The sequence below is a fragment of the Microtus oregoni genome, unplaced genomic scaffold, assembly GCF_018167655.1.
Source record: "Microtus oregoni isolate MIOR12 unplaced genomic scaffold, Mior012 000001F_ref0000356, whole genome shotgun sequence".
Taxonomy (NCBI): domain Eukaryota; kingdom Metazoa; phylum Chordata; class Mammalia; order Rodentia; family Cricetidae; genus Microtus; species Microtus oregoni.
The window spans coordinates 18,142,559-18,163,076 of NW_024543060.1; the positions used below are offsets into that span (position 1 = coordinate 18,142,559).

General features: G+C 38.4%; 1 protein-coding gene across 2 annotated transcripts in view; it reads right to left on the reverse strand.

Annotated features, from left to right (window-relative positions):
• Window positions 1-20,518, reverse strand: part of Naa16 (N-alpha-acetyltransferase 16, NatA auxiliary subunit) — a 52,601-nt gene that overhangs the window by 18,568 nt on the left and 13,515 nt on the right. The window contains exons 6-14 of one of the 2 annotated variants that reach the window (XR_005975976.1): window positions 17,407-17,560; window positions 16,656-16,775; window positions 15,596-15,691; window positions 12,323-12,429; window positions 9,701-9,773; window positions 6,371-6,540; window positions 5,931-6,083; window positions 3,642-3,770; window positions 2,952-3,092 (exon numbers count right to left, since the gene is read on the reverse strand). Coding sequence is in view for 1 of the 2 variants with exons in the window: in XM_041669738.1 (XP_041525672.1) it covers window positions 3,642-3,770; window positions 5,931-6,083; window positions 6,371-6,540; window positions 9,701-9,773; window positions 12,323-12,429; window positions 15,596-15,691; window positions 16,656-16,775; window positions 17,407-17,560 (1,002 nt within the window). In the remaining variant the exon portion in view is untranslated. The remainder of the gene's footprint in view (window positions 1-2,951; window positions 3,093-3,641; window positions 3,771-5,930; window positions 6,084-6,370; window positions 6,541-9,700; window positions 9,774-12,322; window positions 12,430-15,595; window positions 15,692-16,655; window positions 16,776-17,406; window positions 17,561-20,518) is intronic. The other variant, XM_041669738.1, reaches the window with a different exon arrangement.

Genomic DNA, 20,518 nt, shown 5'->3' on the forward strand with positions numbered 1-20,518 from the left:
TTGGACTAGACCACATGATCTTTAAATGATAATCTTAAAAATCTACTTAGAGGGTCACAATGAAGAAGACAGAAAAGGACATTCCAGAATGCTAAAATTTCAAATCCAGTTTCTAAGAAACCATAGCAGCATGTGAAAGCTAAAACTGCCTTCAATGAAAAAGTTCTTGATTAAAATCGTGAAAGCACAAAGACCTGCTCCTTAAACTTCCTTCTTAGCTTTATTTCTATTTAAAAAATAAAATGTGAAACTTTATTTATGACAGGTATTTACTTCCTTATTAAAGCACAAGAAGCCAGGTATAAAGTAACTTGGGTATGTAGTTAAGAAATCATCCCTGAAAGCTGGATGTGGTGGTGCACGCCTTCAATCTCAGACCTCAAGTGGCAGAGGCTGTCAGATTTCTCTGAGTTTGATGCCAGCCTAGTCGGAAAGTCAGTAATGCATGCACAGTAAGACCCTGTCTCAAAAACAAACAAAAAAACCCTAAACCTTTGAATTTTATACCTTTTGTGGGCACATGTGTATATGTGGGCATTCTTGTTGGTGTGGGAGAATATGACGTGTGTGTAGGTCAGAGAACAACCTCAGATGTCCGTTCTCAGGTGCCTTTGACTTTTGTTTGGCACAAGGTTTCTCACTGGCTGGGAATTTGCTAATGTTGGCCAGGCTAGCTGGCCCAGTAACTTCCAGGGATCCGCCTGTCTCTGCATTCATGTCACTGCTGGGATTACAGACACACACCATACCACCTTTCTTTTCACAAGGGTTCTGAGGAGCCAAACTCAGGTCCTCATGCTTGCAAGGCAAGTGCTTTTACTGAAGGGGCCACGTCCCCAGGCCAAACTCTTGTGTATGTGTTTACTGCGTAGGTTCATGTTGAAACCAGAGGTTGAAACAGGATACTTCAAATCTTTTTTTTTTTTTTTCTTTTTAAGACAAGGTCTCTTACTGGACCTGGAACTCACTATTTCATCTAGACTGCCTAGCCAGATCCCAAGGGTCTGTCTGTCTCATCCCTTCAGTTGTGTGCTTCTATGACTGTTGCTTTTCTTTTTTTTAAATCAGCGTTGGAGATTTGAACTCAGAATCTCACAAATATACAACAAAAACTTTAACCACTGAGCCATCTCCCTTGTTCCTAAGCTTGAATACTCTTAAATCTTTCCAACGACATTATGCATTTTCTTTAAATGTATTAAATTTGTTAGACATCAGTCATTAAGATATTTATACTAAACACATTTCTACATACATGTAAAATATGTTTATTATTTAAGCTTTTATTTTTAGTATAAAATTATAAATTATTATAAGTGGCATAAGAAGTAGCTCTTTTCTTGTTTATGTTTCAGATTTTTCATAGAGTGAAATGCAAATAGCAAACTCTGAATAAGACAGTTAATTTTTTAATAAATATAATTAGGCCATATGACCAGAGAGTGATGATTTCTACATTTTAATCTCTAGTAGTCAGTGTAATCCTTTCCCTTCAAAAATATTTTTTAAATTAAATCATTTTTTGAACTAGAAGTAGTTTACCTAATATAAGAATTTCATTCATGATACTCAGCCAAAGTCACTATAAACCTATGACACACACTAGCAAAAGATTTACTTATCACAGTCTGGGAATCTAGAAAATATTGCAAATCGTAAAGCAATACAGGTATCAACATTAAGAATGGGACTTAAGTCTGAGAAGTTTCAACTATAACAACCCTACGAACATTCACATTAAACTTCAGCAGGAAAACGAGGTTTCTACTTGCATCCTTGCTGAAAGTACTAATTCACAAGTGTTTAAAGAATTTATCTCTCATGACAACAGGAACACGAAATCTTTCTGTAACAAGCAGGAAACCTTTGAAGTGGCAGACACTAGAGAGCACTAACATAAGCTACTGATATTCAGTATATTTTGCTGTTAGCTTTTGTTCTTTACTTCTGTGTAAGGTTTGTGTTCAAATATGTGTGTGATGGCATATACACATACGTGGAGGTCAGAGGGCAAATGTGGTGTTAATGCTCACCTTTCACTTCGTTTTGTTTTCTTGGTTCATTTTCATTCACTTATTTTGTGAGTGTCTTGCCTGCATGTATGTTTGCATACCATGTGCATGTGTGTTGTCCATGAAGATCAGAAGATCCATCAGATACCCTAGAGTTAGAGTCAAGGATGGCTGGTTATAAGTCACCATGTGGATGCTGGGAACCAAATGTCCCATCCTCTGCAGGAGCAAGTGCTCTTAACTGCCAAGCCATCTCTCCAGTCCATCCACCTTGTTTGACAAGGATCTCTCTTGCAGTTTGTGCACTCCAGGCTAGCTGGTCCACAAGCGCCAAGGGATTTTCCTGCTTCTGCCTCATCTCCACCTCCCAACTCACCATAGGAATCCTGGGACTACATGCACACACCACCACGTTCAGGTGCTATGGACTCCAGGATCAAGTCACTAGGCTTGGACAAGCACATTTATTCACCGACCTACCTCCTGTCCCTTTTTTGTTGTGACAGGGTCTCACTATGTCACCTAGGTTGACCTTGAATACCACTTGCAATTCAGACTAGCCTCAAACTTAGGAGCCTCCTGAGTTCTGGGATTACAGGCCTACAACTCCAGCCCCAACTCTGTTCCACAATTTTACCGCAGAAATAGAAGCCTGATTTAAACTATAATGTTTGAATATTTAACATATAATCCAAAAGGCTTAGATTCTCAAAGAGAAAATGAGAAGTCTTTCCCCTAGAAATACAAGTTTAAAGGACAGGAGAAACAAAAACAAAACAAAGCAAATTGTGGTGATTTCTATAAAAGTTCTGGTATAATCCTAGTTCCAGCTCCCATCAAAAGCCACCCCCTAAGACAGAGCCTTCCTCCGGGTAACCTCCGAAGTTTCGCATGGGAGGAAGGCCAAGGTGACTGCCACGGTGCAGACATCAGGCTCACCTGACTACGATGCCTGTGGTCTATACTGCGTCAGCACGGGAAGAGTGGTGCCGAGCGCCCCACAACTGAGGGCTGCTGAGGACTGCCTCAGGGGTGCATTTGCGGCTCCTTTCCTCCTGTGGTCCATGTAGAAGGAGAGTGCTTCAGAGATGACAAAGAACAGGAAAACAAAAATTCACACAAAGGAAAAGAAAAATGCCCTCACTAAGGCATGTCATACACAAAATTCTCAATGTAAGCAATAGTCTGCAAACTGGCCAGCTGATGCACAGGGTACCAATGTGAGACAAACATCCTGGGAAGACGAACTGGAGAGAGGCTGACTGTGGACCAGATCCTGATGTTTAAGGGGGAAAGATGCTGTCACCTGCTGTGTGTCCTCCTAGGCTGCTGATGAAAACTAAATAATGGCCAGATGAGGGAAGAGAAAATGTGAATGTATGTCAATCACAGTACAAACTGATTTACTAGTTTTCCTTTTCTCTTCAAAAAAAAAAAAAAAACATAAACATGTCAAAAGTGTCAAAGAAGTAGTCGTTCACTGCGCACTGCTCACAACAGTAGTTAAGGAACTGTTTTCAAATGAAGCTGTCACAGTTAGTCAGAAGAGGCAGATGATCCAGTGTAGACATGTACCTGCTTTCCTTGTCACTTACAGAAGAAACTAGAACCTATGTCGTAACAACTCACCCTTTCCACTTCATGGCATTTTTTCAAGGCATCCCCGTATCTCCCGAGGCGCTGGTAGGCCAAAATGCATTCCGTCTCAAACCACATACACTGCATTTCATTTAGACTTTCCATGGCAGAGGTTCCTTCCTGAAATGGAAACTCGCATAAATGTATGGCAGCAAGCAATAAAACAGATCCCCCAAATCACATTACTTTGTAATTTTTATTTATTTGTATTTGTTTTTTTGAGACAGGGTTTCTCTGTGTAACTTTGGAGCCCGTCCTAGAAATTAACTCTTGTAGACCAGGCTGGCCTCTAACTCACAGTCTCTGCCTCCCAAGTGCTGGGATTAAAGACATGCGCCATCACTCCGGCCTCCTTAATGGTTTTAAACTACAAAGTTTTACTTATTCAGCTCCACTGGGGTGTTCACCACTTTGTGCAGAACAAACTTCAAATTACTAAAGCTATTTTTAAGCATTGAACATCTTATTTTAACAGTAGTCCTATGAATATTGCCTGTCTTCTTTCCACTTCCTTCCTGCTATTTAACATCTTGATGACTCAAGGTCACTGTCACATCATATTTCTTAGTAAAGGTTTCAGGTTCTCAATCTCCTTCTATGGGTTAGGCCGCACGCGGTCACTTTCTTTGCACGGTCACTTGGGAGGCAGAGGCAGGTGGATCTCACACATCTGAGCTTAAGAGCATCTGCTGCTTCACTGTGAGTCTTCCACTTCACAAGCTCTCCTGTGTCACATGCTATTAAACCAAGTGACACCGAACATGGTGGTGCATGCCTATAATCCCAGCACCTGGGAGCCTGAAGCAGGAGAATTCTGAGTTCAAAACCAGTCTGGGTTCAACACACAGCACCACAGAAAACTGGGCACGGTGGCACAAACTTGAAGTTCTAGCACTCAGAAGGCAGACAGGAGAATCAGAAGTTCAAAATCATCTTCCCTACATAGTAAATTTTAGATCATCTTTGGCTACTGGAGCCTGCCTCAAAAAGCTAAATAAATAACCAAAAAGATGCTCAAAGTATAAAAAGAGATACAGAGAAAGTTTGGAGAACAGTCTATCAATAACACAGAAATATCAAGAGACAGAATACCTAAAAAGGTCAAGCAGAGTTGGCACATGCCTTTAATCCCAGCACTTGGGAAGCAAATCTCTATGAATTCAAGGCCAGCCTGGTCTCTATGAATTCCAGGACAGCCAGGACTTCATAGAGAAACCTGAAGAAAACAACAACAACAACAATAACAAAACAAAACGAAAAACCACCCAAAAAGAATTAAATTTTTTTTTTAAATATGCCTCCTTGCTTCTTTAGGAAAAAAAAAAAAAGCTTCCTCTCCAAACATGAAGAGCATTTCTGTAAACTAAATTGACTCCTGCTGCATTTCCTTCAAACATCTGATTTGTTTTCTATATTTAACTCTTTGGTCCCTCTGAACTGGTATGTGTGCAATGTAAGACAGGGACACCATTTAACTTTTCAACATAAATGCCCACCTCAGCAATTTTATCTTTAATTTTAAAAGTGCTTCTTTCAAGTTTCCAAATATATTTGAACCAATCTTCAGGCCTTCTGTTCTGTTCTATGAACCTGTAATTTTAATCAAAACCAAGTATCATGTCTATTAGGACACTATTACAGAAGGGACGATAAAAGAAGAAGATATAGGACAAGTATGTAGACAAACAATTTTTAGAGAACTTAAATTCTAAAATGTCACAGAAAATACACAGAAAGAACTCTGAGCAATTCTGAAGATGATTTAATAGAGAACTAAAAAGAAGTCATAAGTTATAAAGGAGACAAATTTGTAATACAAACTAAATTTTTAAAGTTTATTTATCTTAAAACAGAGTCTTACTATGCAACCCTGACTAGCATGAACCTTGCTATGAAGATCAATTCAGCCCTAAACTCACAGAGATCGGCCTGCTTCTGCCTCCTTGAAGCTGGGACTAAAGGTGTACATCAGCACACCCAACACAAAGTGAATTTGGCCAGAGGACCAGGGTTCAGTGGCCAGCATCCACACTGATCAGCTCACAACCACCTCTGACTCTAGCTCCAGGAGCTCTGATATCCTCCTCTGGACATCTTGGGTGCTTGCATTCACACCCACACGCATGCCACCACCACAGTAAGAAACCATATTTGGAACATGGACAAAATGGAATTTTTTTTAAAGGAATTCTTATGAATTTCAATGATAAACTTAACAAACCATCATAGAACTTCAATTTTAATTCAGATAATTATATACTTATACATGCTCTTCCCTACCCTTGTGAACTTGGAGCACATTTCCTCTGCTTCTTTTATCATATTTGCTCGAAGCATGTATTTTGCACATTTGGAATTGATGAATCGATCAGCTGTGTCCAAAGACTGTGCTTCATCCATCCACTTTGCAGCTTCTTTGAGATTACCTATATGCTACAGGAGGAGAGGTGTTAAGAGAAATGCGCTTAGAGAACATGGGTGCCATAGAAATGGGAAAGAATTGGACATGATGTGATCAGTTTACCTAGAAAACTAGGTGATTATGAATCCACTTACTAAGAACTGAACCAAATGACTAACATGGTTACACAATAAAGAATTCCTTAGGATTATTAGAATATAGAAAAAAATTATCAGAGAATCTTAGGAGTTACTGCTACTTCAGCTTAAAAAAAAATGACTCAATTCCAACCACACAAAAATCAAGATTAAGATCTTACCTTGTAAATTTTTGCTTTTATGTAGAATAATTCTATCAGAGTTGGAGTACTAGCAATCACAGTATTAATATACTCCAAAGCCAGCAAATACTGTCCAAGCTTATCAAAGTGCTGTGCCAGGAAATACTGGACCCAGAGTAGAGTTGTTGGGGGTTCCTTTTCCCCATTCTCTGCAAGCAAACAAATATTAAATTGTTACAGGAATACTAAGTAGAGCAAACCTACATGCTTTATCTTCCTAATTCAGACTGAAATCAACTATTATTACTAAGAGCAAACGCTCAGCAAAAACAACCAGTCTATCAGAAAGAGGCATGACTCCACGGCATCAAGTTCAAAAGGAAACAGCCATGCAGAGGAATAAAGTCTCCAAATAAATAGTGCCAGAGAAGAATAACCTATCTAACTGTATGAGTTCTCCCGACAAAAACAAAATGCAGTGAGCCAGAAAAATAATCAAAGAGGGTAACTTGGAGCAGCGATTACCTACCTATCACTGCAGGATTTCAGCAGAAGAAATACTTACACATTATGCACTGCCACCTGTGCAAAATATGTATGCTAGCAAATATGACACAAGAAGCAGAGGGATGAGTTCTAAGTTCACACAAGTTATCTCAGGAGTGTGCAACTGTCTCAAGTAGCATATTATAAACTTTAGCACAGCCAGAGCATCATCAAAGTGAAGAAGGATATGACTCGAAAAATATACCCCAGTGAGACAATACCCCTGATATACCTACCATAAATCTAAGATTAGAGTACCACAGCCCAATAGCAGCCACATACATACACTCTCTGAGCTCTATTCTGCTTCCAATCCTGTACTGAAGAAGCTACTAAAATGGACTGCAGAATGGCAGACGTGTCTACAGTGAGGCAGAGTGAATTACCTGTATTCTATCAACAGAAGATATGTAGGCAACTAAACAAATGACAAGACAATTGTGTGAACACACTGGAGCATAAACTAGAAAGCTGAGACAGGCTGAATAAGAAGAGCCCCTAACAGACTCATATACTTGAATGCTTGGTCCCCAATGTATAGAACCACTGGAAAAGAATGTGAAGGTTAGAGAAGTTTGACACTGGAATCTGGCTTTAAGGTTGCAAAGCCCACGCCATTTCCAGTTAGTGCTCTCTGCCTAGTGCTTATGCATCTAGACGTAAACTTTCAACTACTGCTCTAGCACCGTGCCTGTCTACCTGCTGACATGCTCCCTGTCATGATGGACATGGATTCTAACCCTCGGAAACCATGAACCCTTATGTTTTATAAGTTACCTTGGTCATGGTGTCTTGTCACAGCAAGAGAAAAGTAACTAGGGAAAATGCAGACAAGGCCAAAGAATCAAACATTTATCTTTCATAAACACTATCCAATTCAGGAGGCCAAAGTATATGAAAGAAGATTCTTTAAAATAATTTCAGAACTAGAGTTATAAATCCGTGGCTTAACACTTGCACGAGGCCCTGGGTTCAACCTATAGCCTGTTCTGCCCTGCTAACAGGTGAGAAGCAAGAATGAAATGAGGGATCTAGGAACTGTTACTCAAAGATTGCCAAAATCCTTAGGTCAGATGTCCAGGAGGAGCTTTTTAACAGGCACATTGGCCTGATAAGAAACCCTGATCAATGCCAGCACCAGAGAGATAACCAGAGAGTGTCAAGCACAAAGCACCACCTGTGAAGTATTCAAACAGATCTCAAATCTATTCATCTCACTACCGATGCTACATGACAAAAAAAAACACACAATGATACCAAAGACAGAGAAAAACACACAATGATACCAAAAGAAAGCAGCCAGCCAAATCTAAAGTATAGGGAACTCTACAAAACAAATGAGCTTTTAACAAAATGCATTTCTTTGTTGGGTTTTTTTGTTTGTTTGTTTTTTGAGACAAGGTTTCTCTGTAGCTTTGGAGCCTGTCCTGGAACTAGCTCTTGTAGACCAGGCTGGCCTCGAACTCACAGAGATCCGCCTGCCTCTGCCTCCCGAGTGTTGGGATTAAAGCATGCACCACCTCCCAGCAACAAAAGGCATTTCTTAAAGCCATCACTTTGATATATTAAAAGACCATAAAATCCATCAAATATAAAGCATGGCCCTTAACTAGAATTAGATTAAACCAAACCAATTAAACAAAAATTTTGGATAGTGGGGGAGAAACATAAATGTAGATGGGTATTAAATATGAAGCTAATTTTGTGTGTCTTAAACAAAGATGCATACACAGGTCTTTAGAGGTAAAACATTTGGAATTTGCTTTAAAATACTCTAACAGGAGCCGGGCAGTGGTGGAGGCAGCCTGGTCTACAAGAGCTAGTTCCAGGACAGGAACCAAAAAGCTACGGAGAAACCCTGTCTCGAAAATCAAAAAAAAAAAAAAAAAAAAAAATACTCTAACAGTATCGGCTGGAGTCTGGATAGCAGTTTAGAGCACTTTCTGCTCTTCCAGAGGACCCAGGTTCAAGTCCTAACATCACATGGCAGCTCACAACTGTCTTGTTACTCCAATTCCAAGGAATCTACTGCCCTTTTCCGGTCCATGGGGAACCAGGCATGCAAGTAGTGCATAGACACACATATTCAGGCAAAACATTAATCACATTAATTTTTTCCCCCCAGGAAAAGCAAAAAAAAAAAAAAAAACCTCCAAACTCCAAGAGTAATGACACGAAAAAGACACATGAAGAATTGAAGAATATAAAGAGATTGTCTCCATACTTGAAACATCCTACCGGATTTTCTAAATTGTCTTTGTTTACATATGTCCCCACAGAGAATCAAAGGTCCAAATAGACATAATTAAAACTTAATTCAAGAATAAAAATATAGGGCTGGAGAGATGGCTCAGAGGTTAAGAGCACTGGCTGCTCTTCCAAAGGTCATGAGTTCAATTCCCAGCAACCACATGGTGGTTCACAACCATCTATAATGAGATCTGGCGCCCTCCTCTGGCACGTGGGCATATATGGAGGCAGAATGTTGTATGCATAATAAATAAATAAATCTTAAAAAAAAAAAAGAATAAAAATATAAAATTTAGGGATTCAGGAAAACAGGTTCTAATTAAATACCTGATCTTGGGCAAGTCATTCAACCTCTCAAATCTGTTTTCCTTATTAAATAAGGCAAACTCATAATAAAAAAAATTATGGAAATTTTAAACTAAATAATACTAAAAATACTCTCATTTTATTCACTAATTCAAAAACCAATAAGTAGGCATTTATGTAGCATACACATAATAAATCTAAACTAGTATTTCTGTGATTAGATTGAAATAAGCAATAAAATTCTAATTCAGTCTAGTTTAAACTTACCATAAGGGCTAAAAAAGCCATTCATTTTAAGAGAAGCTTCATAATTAGTAACAAGTTCCTGGATAATTGAAACCTGTTAAAGAAACATATTTTTTTAATTTAAAAATGCTTCACTAAAGATATTTTTATTTGTGAACTAATTTGACAGGAACAGCAATTCAGTTTTTAATTTTTATTGATGTGTGTTAATCTGTACGTAAGCAATTTGTGTGCAGGTGCTTGTGGAGGCCAAAAGAGGGCGCTCGGTGCCCTAAACCTGGAATTAAATGTGGTTATGGCTCTGACATGTGTGCTGGGAGTCAAACTCAGGTCCTTAGGAAAAACAGCAAATTCTCTCAAACTAAAGATAGCAAAATACTATTTCTCCCACCTCCCAATCTGAACATTTTACAGGAACAAGAAAAAAATAAAGCATTGCTGTTGTCTATTAATGATTTCAGAAGAAAAAGCTCAAAAACAGCTCAAATAAATTTTCATCTCAAAGAGCCTTTGGGGTTTTTTGGTTTATTTTTGGTATTATTCCCCTCCTCCAACACCAGACATGAGGATCGAACCCACCTTGGGCCTTCATAGTGAACCCAGGGTCTTGAAAGCTTTCTACCAGTGAGCTAGATCCATAATCCCAGAATCCTGATATTATTGAAGGACAAATTACCACATTTATATAATTCATGAAAAATTAAATTGTCTTTTGCTTTCCTATTTTGCTATGTAAAACTATAAAAGCTATAAATATTTAATTTTATAAAATGTCACTCCATACAAAAAATTTTAGGTGAAATGATTCAAAGTTTAAAAGGCACACATTAAAAATGATGGTTCAGTCAGTAAAGTGCTGGTCACACAGCAGGAAGACCCGGGTTCACACCCTGGCGCTCACATAATGCCAGCACTAGCAGCATAGCTTGTATCTGGAACTATGGGCTGATGGGGTGGACACAGGATTCCTGAACCCATACACTGGTTAGCAGCCTAGCCAAATCAACTAGCTCCAGGTTCAGCTAGAGTCCTTATCTCAAAATGTAAAATGGAGTAACTGAGGAAAACACCTGATATTAACCTCCACGTACGCGCATGCCTACACACCTGCATACACAGGTGTACAAACCCCAGCAACATGTACAAACACTACACACACAAACAAAAATAGCTTTAAATGACTGTATCTTGCTTACTATTGCTAATGACCCCAGTAAAGAACAGAAACTAGAATCTATGCTTAGTACAATTAGAGGTCTTCTTTCTAATTCCCTTAGCTAAATACTGCTAAAATAAGGTCTAAAAAACTGTTTACTGTTTTATGGAAATTGGAACTTTAAAATACTCTGATTTTCTCTCAGTGTCTGTGCTGCTGAGGTTATATTTAGGAAGTGATCTCCTGTGCCAATGCATTCAAGTGTACTTCCCACTTTGTCTTCTATGAGGTTTGGGCTGGCTTTATGTTGAGGTCTTTGATCCATTTGGACTTGAGTTTTGTGCATGGTGATAGTTATGGAGCTATTTTCATTCTTCTACATGTTGATATCCAGTTATGCCAGCACCATTTGTTAAATATGCTTTCTTTTTTTCTATTTGATATTTTTGGCTTCTTGGTCAAAAATCAGGTGTTTGAAAGTGTGTGGATTAATATCCAGGTCTTCAATTCGGTTCCACTGGTCCTCTTGCCTGTTTTTATGCCAATACCAGGCTGTTTTACAGTACTGTAGCGCTATAGTAGAATTTGAACTCAGGGATTGTGATGCCTCCAGAAGTTCTTTTATTGTACAAGATTGTTTTGGTTTCAATGACTCCACTGACCTAATGGCATCTCCCCACCCCCAACCAAGTAAAGGCATCATACCATAATGGGATCTTTAAAGATTTACTTATTTATTATATATACAGTGCTACGCCTGCATCTATGCCTGTATGCCAGAAGAGGGCACCAGATCTAATTATAGATGATTGTGAGCCACCATGTGGTTGCTGAGAATTGAACTCAGGGCCCCTGGAAGAGCAGCCAGTGCTTTTAACCTGAGTCACCTCTCCAGTCCTACCTAATAGCATTTTACTGTTATACAAATTCAACTATCCATGCTAACTCTAAAATATGATAACAAACCATAAGAAAAAAAGTCACTGTGAAACTCAAGCTGACTTCAAACTCATTTCAATTCTCCTGCCTTAGCCTCTCAATTGCTGGGATTACAAACTACAAGTATCTTCCATCACATCCAACTGTATATCTCTTTTATTTACCTATTTATTTATATATTTTGGTTTTTTGAAACATGGTCTCCTAGATGTCCTGAAATTCTCTCAATAGATCAAGTTGGTCTTGATCAAGTTGGTCTTGAACTCAGATCTGTCTGCCTCTGCCTCCCAAGCGCTGGGATTAAAGGTGTGTGCCACCACCACCTGGCAAATCTCAGTGTTTTTAAAATGCTTTTCCTTGCTATAAACTTCATAGCATGGTAAGCCCTTTGCTATAATTATACTATAATCATATATTGTTGGTATACAGTATTGGTATATTAAATAAAAAGACAAACATTGGTACAATAGAGAAAATAATTAAATCATAGCATAGTCCATGGAAATCTTCCTGTAATAATAGCAAAACTGATTAAAAGCCAAACTTACCTTTTCTGCATTAGAATACAAAGATTTCAAAGTAGTGAACAGGGGTGGACATCCTTTGCTGAAATTTGGTCTCAGGAATTTATCCATGAGTTCTCTAAATTTTTTACCTAGAGACAAAAGTAAACTTTGGCTGATGGGATCTATTGTCAAATTACTGAACAAATAAAGCTCCTTCAGAACAATTATTCTAAGATCAGGTTTTAAACCTCCAAAGTCAGCACTATATTGATTGTCATATAACAAGCATAGCAGCAATGTTTCAGTTGACATTTCCCCTAATTTCTATTCAAAGTATCTTTAAGGAATACTTCTGACAGGTAAATGAAAAGATTGTGCAGTTTTAGACAGCATAGTTTACTAACCACCTGGTTAAAATTTTAAGAGCAGGTATTCTTCCTAACCTCTCCCTCACATAGACTTTGTCCAAACCTCTGCAGACAACTGATAATGGCATGTCCACACCTACTATGACTGGCACTACCTTTAAGAAGTAGACAAATTATCTTCTTAAACTTTAGTTCAAGTGGTATTACCAATTTCAACATTTGCTCATTCCACAATCATGGACCAGGGATGCTACTATATCCCAACATTATTTCAGGTACTAGTGATAGAGCAGTGATTATAACAAAAATGTACAAATATTTACCAGCAGAGACCATCTTCTGGGGAATGAGACTGACGCTAAAAGAATGTTACACATTAGCTTGAGCTAAGGCACTATACTATGAAGTAATAAACACCCTACTTGCAACATCAACCAAATAATTTTCCTATTATTGCTACCTGTAACAAAAATTTCTAGTATCTTCATTTTTGTTTTTGTTTCTTTGTTAGTTTGAGACATACCTTTGCTACGTGTCCTGGGTTGGCTCCAACCAACCTTGATAGCCTCCTAACTCAGGCTCCTGAGTGCTATGATCTAAGTGTACCTACCAATCAGAAGCAGCTGGTGTCACTTTTTGTTTTTAGCAGAAACATTAAAAAAGGTTAGAGATGTAGCTCAATTAGTAAAAGCTTCCCTGGTATGCACAAAGGCCCTTACTTCTATCCCAAGCACCGAAGTAAAAAGGATGTAGTGGCAAATGCTTCTAATCCTAGGACTAGGGAGGTAGAGCATGAAGAATGAGGTATTCAAAGTCATCCTTAGATACATAACCAGTTGGAGACCAGAATAGGATATGTGAGACCCATCAAAAAAGGAAGAAGAAGGAAATCGGGGGTACAGAAAAAGAGGAAGAAGATAAAAGGGAAAAGAGAGGAGAGAGGGAGAAAATACTGAAAACTACTTTTAAATGAAGACATACAAATATAATGACAGTAAGGCTTGAATTTATCCATTCATAAAAAAAAAAAAACCCAGAAAACATGGGGATCAGTAAGATTGCTCAATGGGTACATGAGCCTGGTGACCCAAGTTCAATCCCTGGAACACACATGGAAGGAGAGAACCAACTCCAGGAAGATGGCCTCTTGTCGGGGTCCTGGCCAGTCTCTGACAGCCTCTCATCTCTACATACACACTGTGGAATATGCATACAGACAACCCCACCGTTACCCCATCTAACACATACACACACACACACAAATGAATTTAAAAAAACTTTTTCACAAGGTATTTTATGCCAGCAAATTATTTAAACGTTTTCCTGGGTTTTGCTATGTGTAGCAACACTGCACAATAAAACCCAGCAATCCCAAACCAACAAAGCAGACTGGCTATCTGGTTGAGCAGACTGCACTAAGTAAAACCCGCATAAGCAGTATCACTGAACATCATGAAAATGATTTCAGATTTCTTATGAAATCTTATGCACTCATCTTTTGAAAGCCACAAAATAGCATTTACATCTAGATCAGTAATTCCTTTAAAACCAAAAGTAGTTTCAAAAATCCTATCTTCCCAGCGCTTCCTCAGGCATACAGAGGAATTAATAATATTATGGTAAACAGTAAGAGGCTGTTGCTTAGAAGAATATACATGCTTCTACTCTGTGTGTGCTCATGAACAAATAACCTGTCCACTAAGCCCACCTTCTTCATGTAAACTGAGACTACACCAATTAGTTTAAAGAAAGAGCACCACGGTGTAAGTAGTAAGCAGTATCTGGGGTCTATTAGTCACTCTAAACACTGTCTATTTCATCCCTGCTATCGGACAGCTATATACTTCTACAGCTAACGTTCTGCTTCAGCACAAGTCCAGAAAGAATGGATCCATGACTAAACTAAACCTGTGACACTATAAGAATAGACGCAGGTGTTCATTGCAGGTATTTCTGTCATAGCAAACAACAACGGAGTGACTGCTACTGAGGATTTCAAAGGAATGGTGCTCTTTTCTCAAACACTGTGAAGGACACAAAGAGCTCACAACTCTTTGAGTATATACCCTAAACAGATAGAAAACTTGCCACACAAATCACAACAGTTCATCTGCAATTTGTCATCGATTCTAAGAAATTTTATCTTCTAAATACAGTTGCCTTTTTTAAGTCATTTAAGAAAATATTTTTGTACATAGCTTACAATACTTAAAACCAATATTAAACTATATATTGAAGCATGACATTCTTATTTATATACTAAAATTCATAACTGACCACTCTTTTTTATATTCTAAAAATTGTATTCTTTATAAATCAATTCCTAAAATATTAGTAATCAATGTTCCCCATGATGTCTTTGATGAGAGAATAGATATTTTACAGAGACTTATGAATCAGAATTTAGATACAACGGGGTATAAATAAAATAATTGCCCCGATGCTAGCTGACAACTTCATCTTATGTCCAATTCTCTCTTCCATGTATAGTAAACATCTGTTTTCATATTACTTGACATGTCATTTTATTGGAAGATATCAAATGATTTACCAAGTAATAGGAAAACTAGAGAAATGCTCACCAGCAGAAACCAAGGAAAGCCAAAGCACACCCTTGAGCCATAGTGAAAGCCCTCTCAGCACCGCTGGCGACTGTATCTTACTCCCTCTTCTTGCAACAACACCTCTTACATCACAACCTCATTTCACAGCCTCAATGTAGTTTCATATTAGGAGAAAATGGCATTTCCAAGCCCCTTTACATGGGATTAGCCATTTGATTGGTATGTCAGTGGGCTTATGACAAACTGGCTTGCAATATAACTAATCACTCTTACACACACACACGAATATATAAACTCTAGAATACAAAGAAAAATTTAAAACATGAATGGTACCCATTAGTTTCAAAAGAATTATTATGTTACAAAAGATATACTAATATTACCTGGGACAAGATTCAAAGGCAATCTTCTCGGTGAAACTGCTCTGGGATGCTGCTTACTAATTTCTTCATAAATCTGAAGCCTCTCATCTAAAGAGCCTAGTGTCAGTAAAAATATGTGAGATTATAGTATCATAATTTTTATGTATAACAATAACAAACTTTTACACAAAAACTGTATTGTAAGTATCAAAGTTGCTTTCAATTTTGTCAAAAATTACATTTAAAACTGTGGTGGTAGCCGGGCGGTGGTGGCGCACGCCTGTAATCCCAGCACTCGGGAGGCAGAGGCAGGCGGATCTCTGTGAGTTCGAGACCAGCCTGGTCTACAGAGCTAGTTCCAGGACAGGCTCCAAAACCACAGAGAAACCTTGTCTCGAAAAAACCAAAAAAAAAAAAAAAAAAAACTGTGGTGGTAAAAATACTATAATCAGTAAATCATCCTACATGTGTCTGTGTATGTGTGAGTGTGCGTGTGTGTGCACATGCGTGTGCGAGCCTATGTGCGAGTGTGTGAATGTGTCTGTGTGTGTTTGGCACTTGAACGCAGAGATCAGCCTGCCTCTCTTCTGAGTGCCAAGATTAAAGGTGTGCACCACATCTTAAAATCATTCTTTTAAACCAGCTCTCCAGGATAACTTTTAAAAAATATAATCAATAGCTTTCATTATATATTTTAGGTAAAGTTCTTAATATTTTATGCACAACTATCGGATCTTGGACTTCCATCGGAAGACAGCCTGTGAGAACACTCTAATAAACCCCTTTAGACAACACATTCATGCTATCACTTCTGTTCCTCTAGAGAACCCTAACTGACACAAACTCTAATAGGAATAAAGTAAAAAAGATTCTAAATGGGTGAAGGAATCTAAAATCATCTCTTAGTATTAAGTATAAATATTCTAGTTAATTTTCATGCCCACATCTAATCTGTAACTTTTCTACACGAAAAAACAATTGTTAATGCTATATTCTCAAGCTAATTCTCAAGAATTGCTTTAACTTTCATTTTATCAAACTCAAAAGCTAGTTAAGGAAGAAGAGAAAAATCATTACATACGGAGTTGCAATGCCTTTTCCAAGCCTTCATAATAACACCAATTTTCTGCATTCCGATCAATCAAGTTTTTGAATACTTCACCGGCTTCTTTTAATCTTCCCAATTTCAACAGCATTTCCCCTAAAAAAAAAAAAAGTTTAAAGTCACATTCATTTTGCTTAAACATTAGTTTTCTGACCCAAGAGAATTCGCTAAGCATTACTGGTAAGCAAGTATTTTACAAAATACTAATTCTACAAGCCTTCGTTTGAACTTGTTATATACAGTTTATATAACTAAACATAGATTAATCTATAGTTTGTCTTCAGAAATGAACCATATTCATTTTTGGCTCCCTCCCATTCCCTAAATATACATATAGATACTAACTTCTTAGTAAAAAAGTGCCTTTTCATAATACATATTTGTATAGCCTCTGGAGATAACTAAAGCCTACACAGTAGCTCACAAACACCAGTAACTCCAATTCCAGAGGGTCAAATACCTTCTTCTGGCTTCTGGAGGCACCAGGCATTCACACAGTGCACATAACATCCATTCAGGCAAAACATTTATACACATAAAATGACAACCCGAATCAGAAAGATTATATGTTAATTAGAGAACAGCTCCCCAGTTTACCCTATATCAAAAGGATGACATGGGTATTAAATTAATAATAGTTTAGAAGGAAGTGCTTGGATGGTCACCAAATGCATGGTGTTAAAAATTTTAAAGTGCCATGAAAAAAAAAAAAATCAAGTCAACTTACCCTTAATTTCTTCTACCAAAATTTTATCACATATCTGCTTCTCATATGTTTCTATATGTTCCAAAGATTCTTGAAATAAATCTGCCTCTCTCATCACTTGATTCTGATATAGTATCAGTTCACTATATTCATAATCTATTTTGTTGGGAGGAACCTGAAAGAAAACAACAAAATCATCTTATTTGTATAACTCTATAAATTAGTTTCAGATCTTTAAATTTTTTACTCAGGACCCATTTGTAGACTTAATCCAGAAGCAGTGAAAAATAGGTTAACAAATGATGAATTCTGTCTTTTATTTTAAAAAAGATTATTTTACTATGCATAGTGTTCTGTCTCCATGTATGCCCGCAGGCCAGAAGAGGGCACCAGATCTCATTACAAATGGTTGTGAGCCACCATGTGGGTGCTGGGAATTGAACTCAGGACCTCTGGAAGCCTGTACTCTTAACCACTGAGCCATCTCTCCAGCCCCCTGATGAATTCTGTCTTTAAAGTAAAATAGGTGTATATGGCCAAGAAAAGGTGAACAGATCTTATATTAAAATATAAAAATGGGTGACATCCAGAACAGCTAAGATCAAAAACACCAATGACAGCTTATGCTGGAGAGGATGCGGAATAAGGGGAACATTCCTCCATTGTGGACAGAAGTGCAAACTTGTAGCCACTTAGGTAATCAGTATGGTGGTTTCTCAGAAAACTGGGAATAAATCTACCTCAAGACCCACTATACCACTCTTGGGCAAATACTCAAAGAACATAGACCCATATCACAAGGACATTTGCTCAACTATGTTCACAGAAGCATTATTCATAAAAGCCAGAACATGGAAACAATCTAGATGCTCTTCAACCGAAGAATGGATAAAGAAAATGTGGTACATTTACACAATGAAATTCTACTCAGTGGTTAAAAGCAATGACATCCTGAAATTTGCAGGCAAGGGTTGGGGATTTCATTCAATGGCAGAGTGCTTGTCTAGCAAGCTCAAGGTCCTGGGTTTGGTACTCAGATTGGGGGAAAAAAATAAAGAAATTTGCAGGCAAATGGATGGAACTAGAAAAAAATCATTCTGAGTGAGGTGACCCAGACACAGAAAGACAAGTATTCACTCCTAAGCGGGATATCAGACTTTGTAAAGCAAAGTTGTGTGGCTGGGGAAGTCTGTGGGGCCACTGGCGGTGGGACCAGGATTTATCCCTAGCGCTTGAACTGGCTTTTTAGAGTCCATTCTCTTTGGAGGGATACCTTGCTCAGCCCAGATATGGGGGGAGGGTCTCTGTCCTGCCTCAAAGAGATGTGACAGACTTGTTGACTCCCCATGGGAAGCCTCACTTTCTCTGAGGGGTGGATGGGGGGAGTGGAAGGTGAGGGGAGAGGGAGGAGGGGAGGGAGAAGGAACTGGGATTGGCATATAAAATGAGAAAAGGTTGTCTAAATAAATAAATAATGTGTGTCATCCTAAGGAATCTGCCAAAAAAGGGGGGGGGGGGGGACAGAACCAATAAAGGAGTTTAACCAAATTTTTTTTTAATTTCTTTCTTTTTTTTTAAAAATATTTATTTATTTATTTATTATGTATGCAATAGTCTGTCTGTGTGTATGCCTGCAAGCCAGAAGAGGGCACTAGACCTCATTACAGATGGTTGTGAGCCACCATGTGGTTTCTGGGAATTGAACTCAGGACCTTTGAAAGAGCAGGCAATGCTCTTAACCACTGAGCCATCTCTCCAGCCCCAGTTTAACCAAATTTTATACAAAGTTTCTTCAAGAAAATACTGTGAAGCAGGGCGTACTGGAGTACACCTGCAAGGCCAGCACCTGGGAGGTGAAAGCAGGAAGAGTGGCTTCAGCTACAAAGCTTTCTTTCCCCTTGTACTCAAGGGAAAAGCTCTCTTGAACAGCTATTCCTAAATTACATGGCAAGGTCTACGAAGAACCAAAGTGACCATCCTCTTCTGACCTTTCAACTGTTCAAGAGGACAGGAAGACCTCTTGTGGAGTGCTGCAGGCATGGCACGACATATCCATAGAGAAAAACACAACAAACTACAAGCTGATTTTTGACGAGATCAACAAAATCACTAACTTAACCTAAAAATCACCAAGGAGAAAAACAAACAGACCAGTTATTAAAATCAGAAATTAAAGGAACATTACCACAGTCCTGAGATTAGAAAAAAATTAAAATACCATAAAAACTAAATGGAAAAAAATAAGAAAATGAATTAATTCCTGTAAAAACAAAAGCTTTTATAAAAACTGATTGAAGATATAAAAAAATCTGGATAGCAATAGAGAATAAATTGACAATAAACTTCCCACAAAGACCAGGACTAGATGGCAGCACAGAGCATTCTAAGAAATATTTACAGAATTAATTCCAATTCTTCATGGAGTCTTTCAAAACAGAACAAGAGCAAACCCTATGAAACTTATGCCATGAGGTAAACATTACCTAGATACCAAAAGCAGGCATAGGCATCAAAAGATAACTACAGACCACTATCATTTTGCACAGAGTTGATGCTCTTGTGTGTGTGTGGGGGGGGGGGGGGTCTTTTGGTGGTGGTGGTTTGGTTTGGTTGTGAGACAAGGTCTTACTATGTAGACCAGGTTAGTCTGAAACTCAGAGATCTGCCTGCCACTGCCTTGCCAGAATTAAAGACATATGTCATCATGCCCTGAGAAGTTTCTTTGTTAGCTTGACACAGTCTACAGCCCCCTGGAAAGCAAGTCACACTGAAGACTTTAGCAGAGTCGCCTGTGGGTGTGCCTGTGGGGGATTATCTCAATTGACCTGAGAGGATACTCCTTCCCTGGCTTGGAGTCCTAGCTACACAGAGTGAAAATGCAGGCTAAAGACATACTTGCATGCATGTACTCTTTATCTGCTCTTGATTACTGATGTGACTAGCTGCTCAAGTTCTTGCTGCCTTGACTTGCCTAGAAGACTGTAATCTGGGATTGTGAGCTAAAATTAACCTCTTCCTTCCCTAATTTTCGTTTTTGTTTCTGAAAACAGGGTTTCTCTGTGGAACATTCCTGGCTATACTAGAATTTAATTTGTAGACTAGCCTGGCCTCGAACTCAGAGATTTGCTTGCCT